At 32.8% G+C, this 20,933-nt stretch overlaps 2 protein-coding genes across 5 annotated transcripts in view; one reads left to right on the top strand and one right to left on the bottom strand.

Annotated features, from left to right (window-relative positions):
- Positions 1-1,344: 1,344 nt before the first annotated feature.
- Positions 1,345-20,933, top strand: part of LOC127709914 (beta-1,3-galactosyl-O-glycosyl-glycoprotein beta-1,6-N-acetylglucosaminyltransferase-like) — a 74,300-nt gene continuing 54,711 nt past the window's right edge. Inside the window, exon 1 of the mRNA XM_052215617.1 lies at positions 1,345-1,541. The gene's annotated coding sequence lies outside the window, so the exon portion shown is untranslated. The remainder of the gene's footprint in view (positions 1,542-20,933) is intronic.
- On the bottom strand, positions 8,722-16,758 carry LOC127709924 (uncharacterized). 4 transcript variants are annotated; one of them, XM_052215629.1, is made up of 3 exons: positions 12,484-16,758; positions 9,014-10,018; positions 8,722-8,974 (listed from the first exon to the last, which is right to left on the bottom strand). In XM_052215629.1, exon 1 carries the CDS (start codon positions 16,717-16,719, stop codon positions 15,712-15,714), a length of 1,008 nt encoding a protein of 335 aa, XP_052071589.1. In that variant the 5' UTR covers positions 16,720-16,758; the 3' UTR covers positions 8,722-8,974; positions 9,014-10,018; positions 12,484-15,711. The 4 variants fall into 4 exon arrangements, 3 of the variants coding, with proteins under 3 accessions (XP_052071589.1, XP_052071588.1, XP_052071590.1); XR_007985854.1 differs by lacking the exon at positions 12,484-16,758 and adding an exon at positions 11,251-11,656 and having other exon boundaries at positions 8,722-10,018; XM_052215628.1 differs by having other exon boundaries at positions 8,722-10,018.

The raw sequence follows: 20,933 nt of genomic DNA, 5'->3' as shown, positions 1-20,933 counted from the left end.
GTTGTTAAATGTTTTTTGTGCTGTATTTAGACCCCTCTACCAAGAAATTTGTTGTGCATGCACACGTATAAAAATTGCGGTTTTTATCCATTGGCAACGCAATCATAGGTTTGAACGTTGTTTTCAATTTAGACTTGTTTATATTTTTTTGTTTGGGCTTGTATTATATTTGCCTTCGGGTTTATATGATCCGTTCATCATATTTTGACTCTTTCAAAATTCAAGAGTCTATCCCAAATTGAGGCAAATTATATGGCCTTTCAAATATGTTCCAGCACTGTAAAATTTGTTCCGGAACTAATTTGTTTACTAAATGTTAAATAAGTTCCGGGTGTTATAGTATACAGTTATTTAATATGTAACTATGCAATAGATCAAAATATATTTCTCGAGGTATGAAGATCAGCTCATTGTTCTATTGCCCGAAGCCAACGGCTGAGGGCAATAGAACAATGAGCTGATCTTCATACCGAGGGAAATATATTTTGATCTATTGCACTGTTACACATTCAATAACTGTTTTATTACCTAATACATACTGAGTCAGTTCTAACTGGCAAATTTTTAGAAATAAAACACATGAAAGTAACAACTGTATTAATTATAATGTGTAAGGAGCATACATGTACAACCAATACTTTAGAAATTCAATAAAACGAACATGAAATCAGAGTAATTTAAATAACAAGAAATCATTAAAGTCAACATATTAAATAAACGATCAAACAATAAACCCAAGAACGTTTAAAATACCCAATTTGATTGGACAACATGAATACCTTTAAACTAATCAGATTTCAGAATAAGAGGTCATAACAGGTCAGTGCAATAGACTGCACACAGGTGCAAAAGAACGATAATTTCCAGTGCAATAAACCATGGAACAAAAAATGGCAGAAAAATAGCAAATAATATAGAAATATTAATAAAACAGTAAAATACTCTTTATTAGGTAATAAATTAACATGATGCATTAACTTTATATCAAGCAAAACATTCTATAGTTGTACCTGACAAATTTAATACTCAACATTGAAGTCTTTAAACAACACGAAAACATTCAAAATAAGGTAAATCTTTCAGAAATTCAATATCATGTATATTGTACGTAGATAATATGATTAAAAAACAAATGCATAACTATGATTAACAACTGTGATAAATATTTAAAACACACTATTTCATTTTTCTACAAATTATGATATGAAGTAGCATATGTTGAATTGCAATATTCATAAATAAATGATTGATCTATAAAAATTTTCTGATGGATTTTTCTTATTCTTCGCTTTTCTGACTCATTAAATTATTGTCATTTTGGTATTTTTTTTTATGGATAATGTAATTAAACATTTTGCTATACTCCACAGAATCCATATTGGATGTTTACACCTTTTATTTATTACATTATCAATTTAATACATGTTTTTATAATGTACTTGAATTATAACTTTAAACTCACTGATAACAATGCTCAGTATTAAAGATAACTTGTATAACTAGTGGAACATATTTCACAGACAAGGAACTTATTTCACCAGGTAAGGAACAAATCTCACAAACCCAGAACGTATTTCACTAGGTAAGGAACAAATTTCACAAACCCAGAACTTATTTCACAAGGTAAATTGTGGAACTTATTTTATAGAGATGGAACAAATCATATAGAAATTATCTGTGAAAAAAGTTCTCCCAGAATATATTTCCTGTGATATTTGTTCCACTGGAACTTTTTTCACAGGAACAAATTGTGGCTCACATATTCACAACTATTCTATATATTATAGTTAGACTTGGGAGGATAAAAAAACTTTAAAATGTTGTAATGACATGTCCATTGAAGAAGACCGTAGATTGAACTTTAGAAGTAAATTGTCACGTTTTGTTTGTTGCTTAATTGGGCTGCTGTCTAAATTAATTATGTATACTTCACATCTCCTTAAAAATCATTCATAGAAATTAAACATTGCTTAAAATATGTTAGCATACACGTATAATTGCTTTTATCGTCTGAGAGTAGTTTTTTGTTCTTCTAATATTCCCTTTTAGATATATTTTTAACCTTCTGTTCTTCAACGTCTGTTATCTTGCTAGGAAGAGCTAGCTAGGTAGATCTAGACAACATCCAACTTAGCCCAACGAACTTGGGGTGTGTGCGGGGGCACTTATTATGTAATGAGTGGAAGGGATGAGTCGCTGGGATAGATCACTATTTGAAGCTTCATGATATTGCATGAGGTCGAGAAATTTAGGTGAAATATAAGACAAGGTTGATGATTGAATCTGAAACTAATCAGATGTCGATATTTTTTTTACAGATGCAATTAAAATCACCAGAGATTGTGTATAGATGTCTCTAAAATCACTTTCGTAAATGTTTAAGATATTTGTCAAATCTATTTACTAGTATCTCCCCATGAAATAGCGTAACAATGATAGCTATGTGCAGGTATATATACTTATTGTAAAAAAATATATGATAGCTAGGGTAACTACATGTATGTTCTTTTATCATTCAATATATATATATATATATAAAGGGTGGGGTATTGGATGTCTCAGCTGCTCACCCCTGCCATAGAAAGGTCGAAGTACCGCCGCCCCCGCCCCCGCCCTCAGAGATAAAAATTCTCGTGTAAATTAATATTAATCGAAAAGAAATTATTTGATATCTCCGTTTTAAAATGTTTGTGTTGCCTTTAGATTTTCTTACTGAGTATAAATAAATATAACCTAAGAAAAAAACATTTTCCTAAAAGTTTTCTTATGTTTTCACGTATAAAATGTACGTAACAGTGAGCGACTGGATTGAAATAATCACGTGTGTGTTTACAAATCTTCAGGAGATTCGGCTATTATAGATAAGTGTTACCTGTGCTGTACCGATATGCATGATTGGGAACCAGGCACATCTAATTACTAAATTAGTTCAGATCCGACACTCTACGGGATTAAAAGACATTTACTAGGTTTGAATTGTCCCAACCAATCAAAGAACTTTAATTATTACAGCGTCAGTAATATCTTCCAATCAGGTAGTAAGAAAGCCGCAGTCTGAGGAGACGGTAATGACTGAATGTTGACAGATTTATTAATTTTGTAATGGTTGGTTCAGTTGCATATACTGCTTATTTTGATACATTAAAACAAACAAAGAGGGCTTAGAGCGGTGGTACCTTTGGAGTATAGCTCAAGATTTTTTTGTATACACTGTAAGTGTATAATATAATCAATTAAATTACTTGAATTTTATTCCAGGAAAATACGAAGGTCCATATATATCAAAATATCCATTTAAATGAGAAAACACTTTTTTAAGTAAAATAAATCGGTCGTATTTGTAAACTCATATTGTATCTAGTTATTGAGAAGGGAAAAAAATAAATAATATACAAGTATGAGCTTACCAGAATTTCATTTAAATACGAGCACGCTCAAACCAATCGATCCGCTCTTTTTTTTTTATGTATTATATGTATACACGGTGTACCCTCTAAATAGTATTATAAAATCCCAGAACAAAAAAAAAAATATGATATCTTTTTATTTCTGTCGGATCAGTAATATTTAAATTTGATTTGTGATAATGTTTATGTTGCTGTACAGTATTTGATGCTGTACTTTCCGATTGAATAATTACTACAAATGTTTAATCACCGGCTAAATTGAAATATAGAGTATAAGGTATTGTGGGATCACCTTTGTTAGATTTGTTACAAAAGTATGCACACCTATTCTCATATCCACAAAGAATGAAGTATTAAGTTACAAAAATTTTAATCCTCCCCCTTTTACACCCTCTCAAAAATAAAATTATCGTCCCGTTGTCATATAAATGTAAGAGTTTGATGTTCAAAATCATAGATTAAATGAGTTATGAGGTTTAGAACAATTACCTATCTAAACTTAAGATATCTTACGAATTTTTCTTCCTCGACAAACCTTAAAGTTTTTTCTTGAACCCTCACACTATATTTTCTGTATTTTCGGTATTTGAGAACATGTCAATATAATCAAATAGGGTAAGTTGGGTTATGGTTGGAGCGGTATAAGTTTAAAAAAAAAAGTTTCTTGTTTATCTCTTTATCATTTGGATTTAATTGTTTTGACATGAAAGAATTTTATATGTTAAAAAGATTTCGGCATATTCCTTGCACTATATATATCTTTATTCTCATAAACCAAATTACAAAGGTATAGAGATAATTATACATATTTCAATACAATTACATAAATAAATAATGTACGAAAGTAGATAGAGGCATTCACAATTCTTCACCCAGAAAAGTTCAATTTGTTATTAATCTCCTTAATAAGTTTACATAGTTCGTTCAGTTCTGTACATTTTTTAGAATTCATTAAGTCATAAAACTTCAAAGTGTTTGGTCTATTTCTATAGTAAAATGCAATACATTGTTTTCTACAGTTATCAAAAGCTGAACAATTAAAAATGTAATGGTATTCATCACCAATGGCATCTGAATTACACAATACACATTTTCTGTTTTCTCTTTCTATGTTTTGCCATCTTCCAGTTTCTATTGGAAATTTCATGTTCAAAGTTCGAAATTTAAAAAATAAGGATATCTGCCTGTCATCCAAAATATTTAAATATTTCTCAAACTCCAAAGTATCTTTAAATAAACGATAATTTAATGCTTTTGGTGATTCCTGTAGGCTTGCTTGCCATTTTTGTTTGAATTGATCTATTAAATTCTGTTTGATGGTTACATGTAGCCATGTTTTATTTACAAAATAGATATTGTTCCATACATATGACAAGCCACACGTGTCTAAAATTGATTTGACTTGTTTTAACCATAAAATATTTGTACCATATTTGACAGTTGCTAAGTTATACAAAATATAAGGCAATTTGTCATGTTTTCCAGTTACCAACTTGAACCAATAATTTATCATTCGTAACTTGATTGAAATATCTAATGGATATCTTCCCAATTCACCATAAATCATAAAATCAGGAGTAGACTTTTTTACTCCAAGTAATATTTTACAAAATTTAATATGAACCCTCTCGATTATTGAATTATTTCCAAAACCCCAAACTTCACACCCATACAGTAGTATTGGTTTCACAATTTTATCAAATAGATCAAGTTGGCATTCAATTGACAGATTATGTACTCTACCTTTTCGAATAATATCGTACAAAGCATGTGTTGATTTTTCACATTGCTTTTTTTTAGCTCTTGAAAAATTTCCTGACCTAGACAGTAATACATCAAGATAAGTAAATTCACTCACAATATCTAGTATTATATTATCATACTTAAAAACAATATTCTGCGGTAGTCTACCTTGTGAAAAAATTACAATCTTACTTTTTTGCACATTTACTTTAAGTTTCCATAACTCACAATATTCATATAAGGAGTCCAGTTGTCTTTGTAAATCTATCTGAGATTCTGCCATTAAGACAGTATCGTCAGCATATAAAATGACAAACAATTTTAAATAAACATTTAACTCTATTTCTAACTCATCAGAGATAGTGCACAAACCTTCTATATTATTATTCTGTAAAAACAATTCCAGATCGTTTAGATAAATGGAAAAAAGCAAAGGAGAGAGATTCTCTCCCTGCCTAACACCAATGGAACAAGGGAAAAATTCAGAAAAATCTGATCCATGATGATTAAAATTGTGTGTACAAGCTTTTTATCAATTAAAAAATAGCCACAAATAATTAATACATACCTTTTCTTTTTCATTTCTGTGAGTGTTGACATTTTTCATCAGAAGAAATAATAAAAAGTGAAACAACATCAATATTGTTGAAAACTTCATCTTGATAACGGACTTCGGAAATAGCGCGAACTAGAGCTGGTTCCTATTTCAAGTTTTCTAAGGGGTAACAGATACATGGGAGACATCATTTTAGATCTCGGCAGCTATGATTCTTATTTCGGTATTAGTTAAATGAATTTGTAACTAAATTAATAGTAAATGCATAAAAAAATACAATTCATCAATATAACTTACGATCTCAAATAATAGAACCGCTTGTTAATACTTGTAAGTATATTTTTTTGATAAAAATGAAATTTCTAGGATAAGAGTATTTCGTAAGAGTAAATTATCGGGCTAAATGTAATTCCCGGATAAGTGTATAACAACTGTTCAATAAAGTTCAAATTAAAAAGATGTAAGCGGTTATATATAGGCAACCGCACGACCTTCAATAATGAAAGAATACTGCAACCGTAAAGTCGGTTATAAAAGGCCCCGCCCCGACATGAAAAATATGAAAATATTCAATTGAGAAAACTAACGGCATAATTAATAACAAAGCAATTTATAAAATGTAATAGACTTTTTAAGTAACGACAACCACTGAACTACATGCTCCGGACTTTGGACAGGTACATAAGGAATGTGGCGAATGTGTAGTTCCTTTATTGGTCATATAGCTCTTCACTCCTATCCTTTTTTATACGCTCTTTGGCTTTAAAATATCTATCTTTGAGAGTTCCTGGTGAAAGTTAAGGTAAGGTTTGCATGATACCTGGATTTTTTTCTTAGTGATATTATACCAATATGATATATCATTTTGTTCAGGGAGGAGTACCCGATCATTTAATGAAAAAAAATCAAATATCACCCGTCCCGTTTTTTTGTGAAAAAAGCTCAAAATTTCGATTTTCGACGATTTTTAGGGAAAACTTTATTCGAACTCTACTTATTCAATAATGCATGCAAGTGACAATAGGAAAATAAAACTGAATAAAACATGAATAAACAATTGTTGTCCATTCATTAATAATAAATTTCAAATCAAAAGTTCATAAAAAAGTACTAAAAAACAAAAACAAAATTTTTTGGGTTATTATAAAACCGTTGTTATGAAAATAAAACCGTTGCCATGGCAACAAAAAGCCAAAAAATATACTGTTTCCCAGTCCACCGTTTTTGTAAAAAACTGAGAACTTAGGGATTTTAGTATTTTCGGTTTTTACAGAAATGGGCGTTATATCTTCATCATGTCATCTCTGTAAAATGCAAAAATGTATTTTTTGAGGATCTTCAAAGATGATTTCACAGTCAACGTCATATTTGATAGCTTCTTTTTTCACAGAATCATTTTGTCTTGTAACACTTTATGATTTATCATAACCAATGAGAGGAAATAGTGATTAACTTACCTTTTATGCCCACATCTATCTGCCGGTAGGGGGGGTATTTAACTTTGGTCAAACTTTGTATTACATGTACAAGTATCTGATTTTGAAGGAAACACGTATTTTGTTTCCGTGCTTCAAACTGTTATATTTTGAATCTTAGAATAACATTCTGATTGCCATTGAGAGTAACGAGTATTTCTTTATTGCCCAATGTTTGGTAAATTGTTTGCATGCAGCAATTGGATGAAAAGACATACGTTTTGACTATGAAAGTCATGTACAGCAGCCGTGTTTATTCCATTCATTTCAATCTAGACACCAACAAATATTGTACAAATATTTATGAATAAGCAGGAAAAAGCCCTGCATGAGAAAGATAGATTTCTGGTATGATTTCTCCAATTGTACATGAGGATAGACGAAACAGAAGATGGCCAGGGAACACAAACCAGCTGTATATGTATTGTTTATTATATATAAAATAAGTAATGTGGTTATGTAGACCTAAATCCATCTTTACACTAAATGCATTGGATGTTGGATGTATACGGATTGATAATTTAGTCTTAGATGCATGATTTTTTTATTAGTTGTTAGTGTCTTTGAACTAGCTGTCAGTAACTGCGAGTACTCTCAGATCTGTACTTGTGTCTTTTTGTTGTTTGGGTGTACAAGTACCCGGCCACGTCCACCTATATTTGTAGTATTTGTATTTTTATCCATCTAATGAGTTAAGCCTCTTTTAACTAATTTTTATAGTTCGTTCTTATGTTGTACTGTTACACCTCTGTCCCAGGTTAGGGGGAGGGCTGGGATCCCGCTAACATGTTTACCCCCCCCCCCCCCTCCCTCATTCTGTATGTATGTACCTGTCCCAAGTCAGGAGCCTGTAATTCAGTGGTTGTCCTTTGTTTATGTGTTGCATATTTGTTATTCGTTCATTTTTTGTACATAAATTAGGCCGTTAGTTTTCTTGTTTGAATTGTTTTACATTGTCATTTCGAGGCCTTTTATAGCGGACTGTGCGGTATGGGCTTTGCTCATTGTTAAAGGCCGTACGGTGACCTATAGTTGTTAATTTCTGTGTCATTTGGTCTCTTGTGGAGAGTTGTCTCATTGGCAATCATACCACATTTTCTTTTTTATATCTGTAATATGAAAACTTTCACATACTTTTATAAATTAAAATCAGTTCAATGAAGTTCTGTTTTGTATACCCCATTATTTGATTTGTGGTGTTTATGTGTGATTGGCATGTACATTTGTATCTGTCTTTTTTTTCACATTTGTTCCTTGATATGGATTTGTTGGTGATTGTGTTGGTGATTACAGTATTTATGCAAGTTTAGATGGAATTTTTTAAAGTGAAAAATTGTCAACCTTTCAGAAGTAAGAGACGACCATTAAACTTGTTTGGGGGATCTCGTCATTTTTTTCCAAAAGTAGCACTATGGCCTTCCCCTTCAGTTGAATGGTCAGTGCAACACTTATATACTCAAAGAAGAACAATGAAATTGAAGTATAATTTTTTTTTATCTTTTTGAAAAATAAATGTTCTTTACATGAACAATGTAAATTAAAAAAAAAAAAAAAACAATAGGATATAAGCAGGTCCAAAACTACCAGAAATCTTCATTTGTAACCAATCCATTAGACAGCCAAAAATACAAATGGTCCTATATCTGTCACCCCTGTCATATCTGTTCTACTAAAGTCCCAAAAACTGTTCCAACCTCATAACATCATATCCAATTGCAAGTTCCTGTTTCTGTCCCACCCTGAAAACATCATACCTAAGTTCCCATAACTGTCACACCCTGAAAACATCATACCTAAGTTCCCATAACTGTCACACCCTGAAAACATCATACCCAAGTTCCGATAACTGTCACACCCTCATAAACATCATACCCAAGTTCCCATAACTGTCACTTCCTCATAACATCATACCCAAGTTCCCATAACTGTCACTTCCTCATAACATCATACCCATGTTCCTGTTACTGTTACTGTCACACACTGATAACATCATACCCAAGTTTCTATAACTGTCACACCCTGATAACATCATACCCAAGTTCCTATAACTGTCACACCCTGATAACATCATACCCAAGTTCCTATAACTGTCACACCATCATAAACATCATACCCATGTTCCTATTACTGTGACACACTGATAACATCATACCCAAGTTCATATTACTGTCACACACTGATAACATCATACCCAAGTTCATATTACTGTCACACACTGATAACATCATACCCAAGTTTCTATAACTGTCACACCCTGATAACGTCATACCCAAGTTCCTATAACTGTCACACCCTGATAACATCATACCCAAGTTTCTATAAATGTTACACCCTCATAACATCATACCAAAGTTTCTATAACTGTCACACCCTCATAACATCATACCCAAGTTCCTATAACTGTCCCACCCTCATAACATCATACCCAAGTTCCTATAACTGTCACACCCTGATAACATCATACCCAAGTTTCTATAACTGTCACACCCTCATAACATCATACCGAAGTTTCTATAAATGTTACACCCTGATAACATCATACCCAAGTTTCTATAAATGTTACACCCTGATAACATCATACCCAAGTTCCAATAAATGTTACACCCTAATAACATCATACACAAGTTCCTATAAATGTTACACCTGATAACATCATACCCAAGCTTCTATAAATGTTACATCCTGATAACATCATACCCAAGTTTCTATAAATGTTTCACCCTCATAACATCATATCCAAGTTCCTATAAATGTTACACCCTGATTACATCATACCAAAGTTTCTATAACTGCCACACCCTAATAACATCATACCCAAGTTCCTATAACTGTCCCACCTTGATAACATCATACCCAAGTTCCTATAAATGTTACACTCTCATCACATCATTTCCAAGTTCCTATAACATCATACCCAAGTTCCTATAAATGTTACACCCTGATAACATCATACCAATGTTTCTATAACTGTCACACCCTGATAACACCATACCTAAGTTCCTATAACTGTCCCACCCTGATTACATCATACCCAAGTTCCTATAAATGTTACACTCTCATAACATCATACCCAAGTTCCTATAACTGTCACACCCTGATTACATCATAGATACCCAAGTTCCTATAAATGTTTCACCCTCATAACATCATACCCAAGTTCCTATAACTGTCACACCCTGATAACATCATACCCAAGTTTCTATAACTGTCACACCCTGATAACATCATATCAAAGTTCATATAACTGTCCCACCCTGATAACATCATACCTAAGTTCCTATAAATGTTACACCCTGATAACATCACACCGCAGTTTCTATAACTGTCCCACCCTCATAACATCATACCCAAGTTCCTATAAATGTTACACCGATAACATCATACCCAAGTTCCTATAACTGTCACACCCTGATAACATCATATCCAAGTTCTTATAACTGTCCCACCCTGATAACATCATACCCAAGTTTTTAAAATTGTCACACCCTGATAACATCATACCCAAGTTCCTATAAATGTTACATCCTCATAACATCATACCGAAGTTTCTATAACTGTCACACCCTCATAACATCATACCCAAGTTCCTATAAATGTTACACTCGGATAACATCATACCCAAGTTCCTATAAATGTTACACCCTGATAACATCATACCCAAGTTCCTATAACTGTCACACCCTGATAACATCATACCCAAGTTCCTATAAATGTTACACCCTGATAACATCATACCGAAGTTTCTATAAATGTTACACCCTGATAACATCATACCCAAGTTTCTATAAATGTTACACCCTGATAACATCATACCCAAGTTCCAATAAATGTTACACCCTAATAACATCATACACAAGTTCCTATAAATGTTACACCTGATAACATCATACCCAAGCTTCTATAAATGTTACATCCTGATAACATCATACCCAAGTTTCTATAAATGTTTCACCCTCATAACATCATATCCAAGTTCCTATAAATGTTACACCCTGATTACATCATACCAAAGTTTCTATAACTGTCACACCCTGATAACATCATACCCAAGTTCCTATAACTGTCCCACCTTGATAACATCATACCCAAGTTCCTATAAATGTTACACTCTCATCACATCATATCCAAGTTCCTATAACATCATACCCAAGTTCCTATAAATGTTACACCCTGATAACATCATACCAATGTTTCTATAACTGTCACACCCTGATAACACCATACCCAAGTTCCTATAACTGTCCCACCCTGATTACATCATACCCAAGTTCCTATAAATGTTACACTCTCATAACATCATACCCAAGTTCCTATAACTGTCACACCCTGATAACATCATAGATACCCAAGTTCCTATAAATGTTTCACCCTCATAACATCATACCCAAGTTCCTATAACTGTCACACCCTGATAACATCATACCCAAGTTTCTATAACTGTCACACCCTGATAACATCATATCAAAGTTCCTATAACTGTCCCAACCTGATAACATCATACCCAAGTTTCTATAACTGTCACACCCTGATAACATCATACCCAAGTTTCTATAACTGTCACACCCTGATAACATCATACCCGAGTTCCTATAACTGTCACACCCTGATAACATCATACCCAAGTTCCTATAACTGTCACACCATCATAAACATCATACCCATGTTCCTATTACTGTGACACACTGATAACATCATACCCAAGTTCATATTACTGTCACACACTGATAACATCATACCCAAGTTCATATTACTGTCACACTGATAACATCATACCCAAGTTTCTATAACTGTCACACCCTGATAACGTCATACCCAAGTTCCTATAACTGTCACACCCTGATAACATCATACCCAAGTTTCTATAAATGTTACACCCTCATAACATCATACCAAAGTTTCTATAACTGTCACACCCTCATAACATCATACCCAAGTTCCTATAACTGTCCCACCCTCATAACATCATACCCAAGTTCCTATAACTGTCACACCCTGATAACATCATACCCAAGTTTCTATAACTGTCACACCCTCATAACATCATACCGAAGTTTCTATAAATGTTACACCCTGATAACATCATACCCAAGTTTCTATAAATGTTACACCCTGATAACATCATACCCAAGTTCCAATAAATGTTACACCCTAATAACATCATACACAAGTTCCTATAAATGTTACACCTGATAACATCATACCCAAGCTTCTATAAATGTTATATCCTGATAACATCATACCCAAGTTTCTATAAATGTTTCACCCTCATAACATCATATCCAAGTTCCTATAAATGTTAAACCCTGATTACATCATACCAAAGTTTCTATAACTGCCACACCCTAATAACATCATACCCAAGTTCCTATAACTGTCCCACCTTGATAACATCATACCCAAGTTCCTATAAATGTTACACTCTCATCACATCATATCCAAGTTCCTATAACATCATACCCAAGTTCCTATAAATGTTACACCCTGATAACATCATACCAATGTTTCTATAACTGTCACACCCTGATAACACCATACCTAAGTTCCTATAACTGTCCCACCCTGATTACATCATACCCAAGTTCCTATAAATGTTACACTCTCATAACATCATACCCAAGTTCCTATAACTGTCACACCCTGATTACATCATAGATACCCAAGTTCCTATAAATGTTTCACCCTCATAACATCATACCCAAGTTCCTATAACTGTCACACCCTGATAACATCATATCAAAGTTCATATAACTGTCCCACCCTGATAACATCATACCCAAGTTCCTATAAATGTTACACCCTGATAACATCACACCGCAGTTTCTATAACTGTCCCACCCTCATAACATCATACCCAAGTTCCTATAAATGTTACACCGATTACATCATACCCAAGTTCCTATAACTGTCACACCCTGATAACATCATATCCAAGTTCTTATAACTGTCCCACCCTGATAACATCATACCCAAGTTTTTAAAATTGTCACACCCTGATAACATCATACCCAAGTTCCTATAAATGTTACATCCTCATAACATCATACCGAAGTTTCTATAACTGTCACACCCTCATAACATCATACCCAAGTTCCTATAAATGTTACACTCTGATAACATCATACCCAAGTTCCTATAAATGTTACACCCTGATAACATCATACCCAAGTTCCTATAACTGTCACACCCTGATAACATCATACCCAAGTTCCTATAAATGTCACACCCTCATAACATCATACCGAAGTTTCTATAAATGTTACACCCTGATAACATCATACCCAAGTTTCTATAAATGTTACACCCTGATAACATCATACCCAAGTTCCAATAAATGTTACACCCTAATAACATCATACACAAGTTCCTATAAATGTTACACCTGATAACATCATACCCAAGCTTCTATAAATGTTACACCCTGATAACATCATACCCAAGTTTCTATAAATGTTTCACCCTCATAACATCATATCCAAGTTCCTATAAATGTTACACCCTGATTACATCATACCAAAGTTTCTATAACTGTCACACCCTGATAACATCATACCCAAGTTCCTATAACTGTCCCACCTTGATAACATCATACCCAAGTTCCTATAAATGTTACACTCTCATCACATCATATCCAAGTTCCTATAACATCATACCCAAGTTCCTATAAATGTTACACCCTGATAACATCATACCAATGTTTCTATAACTGTCACACCCTGATAACACCATACCCAAGTTCCTATAACTGTCCCACCCTGATTACATCATACCCAAGTTCCTATAAATGTTACACTCTCATAACATCATACCCAAGTTCCTATAACTGTCACACCCTGATAACATCATAGATACCCAAGTTCCTATAAATGTTTCACCCTCATAACATCATACCCAAGTTCCTATAACTGTCACACCCTGATAACATCATACCCAAGTTTCTATAACTGTCACACCCTGATAACATCATACCCAAGTTCCTATAAATGTTACATCCTCATAACATCATACCGAAGTTTATATAACTGTCACACCCTCATAACATCATACCCAAGTTCCTATAAATGTTACATCCTCATAACATCATACCGAAGTTTCTATAACTGTCCCACCCTCATAACATCATACCCAAGTTCCTATAAATGTTACACTCTGATAACATCATACCCAAGTTCCTATAAATGTTACACCCTGATAACATCATACCGAAGTTCCTATAACTGCCACACCCTGATAACATCATACCCGAGTTCCTAGAACTGTCACACCCTGATAACGTCATACCCAAGTTCCTATAACTGTCCCACCCTCATAACATCATACCCAAGTTCCTATAAATGTTACACCCTGATAACATCATACCCAAGTTCCCATAAATGTTACACCGTGATAACATCATACCCAAGTTCCTATAAATGTTACACCCTGATAAGATCATACCCAAGTTCCTATAAATGTTACACGCTGATAACTTCATACCCAAGTTCCTATAACTGTCCCACCCTGATAACATCATACCCAAGTTTCTATAACTGTCACACTCTGATAACATCATACCCAAGTTTCTATAACTGTCACACCCTGATAACATCATACCCAAGTTCCTATAACTGTCCCACCCTGATAACATCATACCCAAGTTCCTATAAATGTTACACCCTGATAACATCATACCCAAGTTCCTATAAATGTTACACACTGATAACATCATACCCAAGTTTCTATAAATGTTTCACCCTCATAACATCATACCCAAGTTCCTTAAAATGTTACACCCTGATTACATCATGCCCAAGTTCCTATAATGGTCACACCCTGATAACATCATACCCAAGTTCCTATAATTGTTACATCCTCATAACATCATACAGAGTTTCTATAACTGTCCCACCCTCATAACATCATACCCAAGTTCCTATAAATGTTACACTCTGATAACATCATACCCAAGTTCCTATAAATGTTACACCCTGATAACATCATACCAAAGTTTCTATAAATGTTTCATCCTCATAACATCATACCTAAGTTCCTTAAAATGTTACACCCTGATTACATCATACCCAAGTTCCTATAACTGTCACACCCTGATAACATCATACCCAATTTCCTATAAATGTTACACCCTGATAACATCATACCCAAGTTCATATAAATGTCACACCCTGATAAAATGATACCCAAGTTCCTATAACTGTCCCACCCTGATAACATCATACCCAAGTTTCTATAACTGTCACACACTGATAACATCATACCCAAGTTCCTATAACTGTCCCACCCTCATAACATCATACCCAAGTTCCTATAAATGTTACACCCTGATAACATCATACCCAAGTTCCTATAAATGTTACACCCTGATAACATCATACCCAAGTTCCAATAACTGTTCCACCCTCATAACATCATACCCAAGTTTCTATAACTGTCACACCCTCATAACATCATACCCAAGTAGTGGAGGGGCATTAAGTTTTACCCTTGTCCGTACGCGTATGTATGTACGTGATGCTAACACTAAACAACGTGAAATTCACTCTTCTTTCTCCAGAAAACTAATCATAGATGTTAAGTTCTTGTTGGTTAATCTTATATGCAGGTCAGTTAATAATAATTTTAAACCAGAGTTTCTTTTATGCGCTAATTGAAGATGAAGTGGAGAGACACCATTTCTGGCCAACTTCGTCACTGCTGCTAATGATATACATTTCTGTTGTAAAATTTTATCATATCTTTTCTTCACATCATGAAAGCATATGTGAAAAAGGTCTTCATCAAGGACTTCCTTCTGTATTTTTTCCGTAAATAAAGTAGTCAATACTCTTACATCTTCTTTCGCACCATGAGCTTGATACGTGCAGTTGGTGAGAAGTTTACTGACCAGATTTTCCTGCTTGTAGTTGCCAACATCAGACTTTTTGAAGATTATTTTTGAAATTTTCAGAGTGTCAACAAAACCAAAAACATGAGACGAAAATTCTGCAAATAATTTGAATTCAGCCATTCTATTGCAAATAATGGGAATGTCAAAACTACAGGCATTGTGCCCTACAAGTACAGGTTTAGGGACTTTCTTTAAATAGTCAATAAAGTCCAAAAGAGCTTCTTGTATAGGTTTTGATGTAACTGGAATACCTCTATGGAACATAGTATTTGTTCTTTTATCATATCTTAACATATTCGCAGCAGATGCCTGGTCAGAAATTTCACAACGTGGCTGAGCATAAACATTAAAGTCATGACCAGCTGCTATCTGCAAAATGTCACTATTTCTCCCTCTGCCAGTTGTTTCAGTATCAAATACAACATATGTGAAGGGATTTTCTGGCAGTTTCAATCTATTTGGAATTTCTGTTGTTTGGGTTAATTCTTCATCTTGATGTAATTCAGCAGCTTCAGAGTAGGTAACACCTTCATGAATTTCCTTAGTTGATTCTTTACAACTCTTCGACATTTTTTTTACCAGACGTTTCCTCTTTGCTTGTAAACTAATCTGCTTAGCTTTTTGTAGTTTTCTCTTGGCAGCAGTTTTTAAGGCCATTTTAAAGGTGAATTCTCCAGGAGATAATCCTACAGCTTTGTCAACCTATGAAAAAGAGACAGAATTTATTGCAACTAGCTTTATAAATCAAAGATAAGGATATAGATTTTAGAGCATTTGATGAAAAAGTGACCAGAGTCAAATCCTTCCTAATGGTCCTTTAAGGTAGATCATAGGTATATATTTCCTCAGATAGAATTTTTTTATACTTTGCCAAAATAACGTTTTTTCTATGATTTTTTCCAAAAATATAATAAAAAGTATGGGTCACTGTGCTTTTTTCAAGCCACGTGTCGTACGAAATTGTCCAAATTTGCTGTGATTGTTCATGAATAAACACATTTTTGTGCATAAAAAGAAATCTATGAGATAGAATTTTGAAATTAAATATGAGAAGATAGGTTTTATAACATGCTTTAAGAAAATTAAAAGAAAAATGGTGTCACCGAACTTGTTTTCTTGAAACAAGTAAAAAACTCAAATATCCCTATCAGTCCAGTATATAAAAAAAATTACTAAAAGAGTTATCTCCCCTTAAATGGCCAAGTTGAAAAAATGATTCTAAAAACACAAAAATTTGGTATTTATTTAAACATTTTGAATAATGCAATAAATCACCAAGTTTTCTTTTTATAAATCAACAGTCTGACCTATAAATTGCAAATCTGTCTCCAAAAAAAGTAAAATCACAAAAATACTGAACTACGAGGAAAATTCAAAACGGAAAGTCCTCAATCAAATGGCAAACTCAAATGATAAAAAACATCAAACGAATCGACAACAACTGTCATATTCCTGACTTGGTACAGGCATTTTCAAATGTAGAAAATGGTGGATTGAACATGGTTTTATAGCGCTAAACCTCTCGCTTGTATGACAGTCGCATCAAATTCCATTATATTTACAACGATGCGGGAACAAAAACAGACATAATAGGTAACATTGTCAAAATATGGGTACAGCAGTCATCACTGTGTCACAATCTTAAAACAAACAAACATTTAACAAAGAAGCACATAAAACATCTATCAAATATAACAATGTTTGATGCCAGAAAATGTAAACGTCACACAGAAAGAAATACATGTATAAAATAATTTTGTCGTTCAAAGTATTTTCCAAATCATAATTTCATATGGGGAATGGTGGTATACAGGTTTGAAAAACAAAACTTTTTGTTAGAACTTATTTCACAAAAAGACCGAGATTTAAAATTATCCAGAAGTTCTTTAGAATTTTTAAGAATCCACATATGGTTAATACCACTACGCGAGTAAAATAATTTTGTCGTTCAAAGTATTTTCAAAATTATAATCAAACAATAACATACATTTGTAATAGTAATAAAATAGACCAATAATAAAATGGTGGGATCTTTGAAAGTACAGAGCCACGTCATATGTACCAAAGAAACACATAAAGTTACACGTACAAAACACACCAGCAAAAATGAAAGATAATACAAACACATTGACGAGATGTTTAAGTACCGAGCCACGTCAAATGGATATCACAGAAAACATACCAAACATTAAAAGCGATATTAATAATAGAACAAAGACAAATAAAAGAACAATAGAACACGTTATTAAGATAGTAAGCAACGTCAGTACGCAGAATCTATACATCAAGACCATCATGTATTATTTTTAAAGTTGATACAGAATATTTATCAACAAGGTCTTGGTCTGAGTAGGAGCTGCAAGCTCTTGAATATTGAATAAGTTGGGAAATGTATATCCCATATGCAGGTGAAGTTGGTTTATTGCTACTAAGGTGTGGGAAATTGATAATTTCAAAATTAAAATCGTCTTGTTTGTCATAGATTCTGGTACTGAGATGACTGTGTATGTCAAATTTGAGGTATAAGTCTAAAAATGAGGCGGAGGAAGCCGTGTCTGTTGTTTCTTAAATTTCTAGTTCTGGGGGATATATTAATTGAACCCAATCAGAAAAGTTTGGATTGTTAATGGAAAGAACATCATCAATATATCTGAAAGTGAAATTAAATAATCTGCAGATTTGGGCAAAGATCTAGACCAAAAGTGTACTGCGATTGTACAATCCAAGATGGCGGTATACCATGAATCTACCTTAAAAATTCCTTTTTAGGGGAAATAAAAAGTCTACAAAAGCTTGACCTGGGTTGATTGGCGGTGCCCTCTTAACGTAGAGCGGCAAATATTACACCCATATCCAGGACGTTAACATGATAATGAACTATGAATATATTCATGTTTTAAGTGTCATGGTAACATATAAAGTAACAGTACACAAGAAGACATATCTCCTGACTACTCAGGCACATTATCCCAACTCCAAGTCAACCTGTCTATGGGCAAAGTCAAAATAAATGGTCCAAATTTTAAATTTTTGCCCAAATTTCAACATTGTTTCAGTGCATTTTCTTTTGTTGTATCTTGATACATATACATTTAAGTTAATAAATCCAAAAGGATATAAAAAAGTATAAAGAAATAAAAAAGTTCTGAAACTTTATTGACATAAACCAATAAACAAAATTTAAATCAAGTATACATTTTTGGAATATGATTTCAGAAAAACAATATCAAATATTTATATTTTTTTCACCCCAATTGATTGCAGAGATCCAAACATTACTTTTGATGCAATAATTAATAATCTCCTCTTTGATTATCATTTTTTTTTATGTTTTTGGCTTTTTTTTGTATCAATTCATTTAAAATTGATTGAAAAAGTTTTGATTAAAACATAAATCATCAATTAGTTGATAAAAAAACTTCTCCATATTAAAATGAACCCTTTTTCAAATTCACTGAGGAAAAAAAACTGATTGATAAATCTTTTAATAAAGAAGATATATCAAAATGAAAATACATCCAATTTCCCCTGTTTTTGTTGCACTCCTGACATATTATACACCAAACAAAAAATACAGAAACTAGAACAAAATACTCATGATTTTTAAAAATTTGTAATCATTGCTGATTAATATAGACCTAAATCTATCATTTGAATGTTATTTCTATTTTAACTTATGCATCTTATGCACTTCAGATCATATTTAAATTGATTTCTCTGACACATTATTATTAAAATCAGGTTAAGTTACCAAACTATGAACTAAATTCTATTAAATATTCAACAGAATTGTTGTTTGACAACTTATAAAGAGATCTGCAATCTTTAAAGTTTTTCTGAACTATAATTTTTTTTAAATTATTACCTATATAACATACTTTTTTCTCCTATTCTGTTGCACTCCTGACACTCAATATATATCATATCAAAACAGTTATACATCATCAAAATAGCCCATGATTTCTAGATGAAGTGTATATACCTTTCAGATTTAACGTTTTAATTTCATTTAAACAATATTTTTGAACTTTTTCATATCTATTACTTATTGTATACAGAAGTTCAAGTCTCATCACATTACGCTACTATTTTTTTTTTAAATGGCAGTCTTTGCTGTTTTAGAATGGGCTGAATTTTGTGGCTTGATGTGTAGAATATAACTGCAAAATATCTTTGGAAAATCTCAAGTATTAAAAAAATGACGTTCAAAAAAAGATGCCAAAATTGTCAGGAGTGCAACACTTTTTTGTGACATTTTGAAAAAATACTTTTTTTTAAAGACACAGCAAATTGTTGTCTGAAGATATGTGCCTTAAATTCTTATTTGTTTTACAACTATTATGTCTTAGTGATGATTTAAGCTCAGAATGAAGCTTTTCCATTAAATCATTTTGATACAGATGTGTTTGAAAAAAAGTAGTGCCCTGTCAGCAGTGCAACACAAAAATTAGTACAACTGAGGAATAGAATGATTTTTGAATATATGAATCACTCTTAAACATAAACAAAAGTCAATCCTGTAAAAAAGATATGTCCTTTCCAGAATAAATACTTTATTAACCTGATTATTGATATAAATAATGTGTGATAGTCAAGTAAAAAAGGCTTCCCTATAAATTTCAGGAGTGCAACTTTGAAGTTTAAAGACTCACACTTAATAAATACAAAAGCCAACATATTGTTCTGTTTTATTTTTCAAAAGATACTATACTAGATACAAGATTGCACCCAAAGAGTAGCCTGTTAGACAAGGAATTTATCTTTTTGCGCCATTTCTTTGATGTCAGGAGTGCAACAGTTTTAAAATGTTATTTTCTTGGACTTATATTTTAAGATAATATCAGCTCCTTATGACTTATTTGCCTTCAAAT

This window comes from Mytilus californianus, unplaced genomic scaffold (genome assembly GCF_021869535.1).
Source record: "Mytilus californianus isolate M0D057914Y unplaced genomic scaffold, xbMytCali1.0.p SCAF_7, whole genome shotgun sequence".
In the NCBI taxonomy this organism is placed as follows: Eukaryota; Metazoa; Mollusca; class Bivalvia; order Mytilida; family Mytilidae; genus Mytilus; species Mytilus californianus.
Note: the sequence above shows the minus strand (reverse complement) of the source record. Positions and strands in the feature narration are given on the sequence as shown.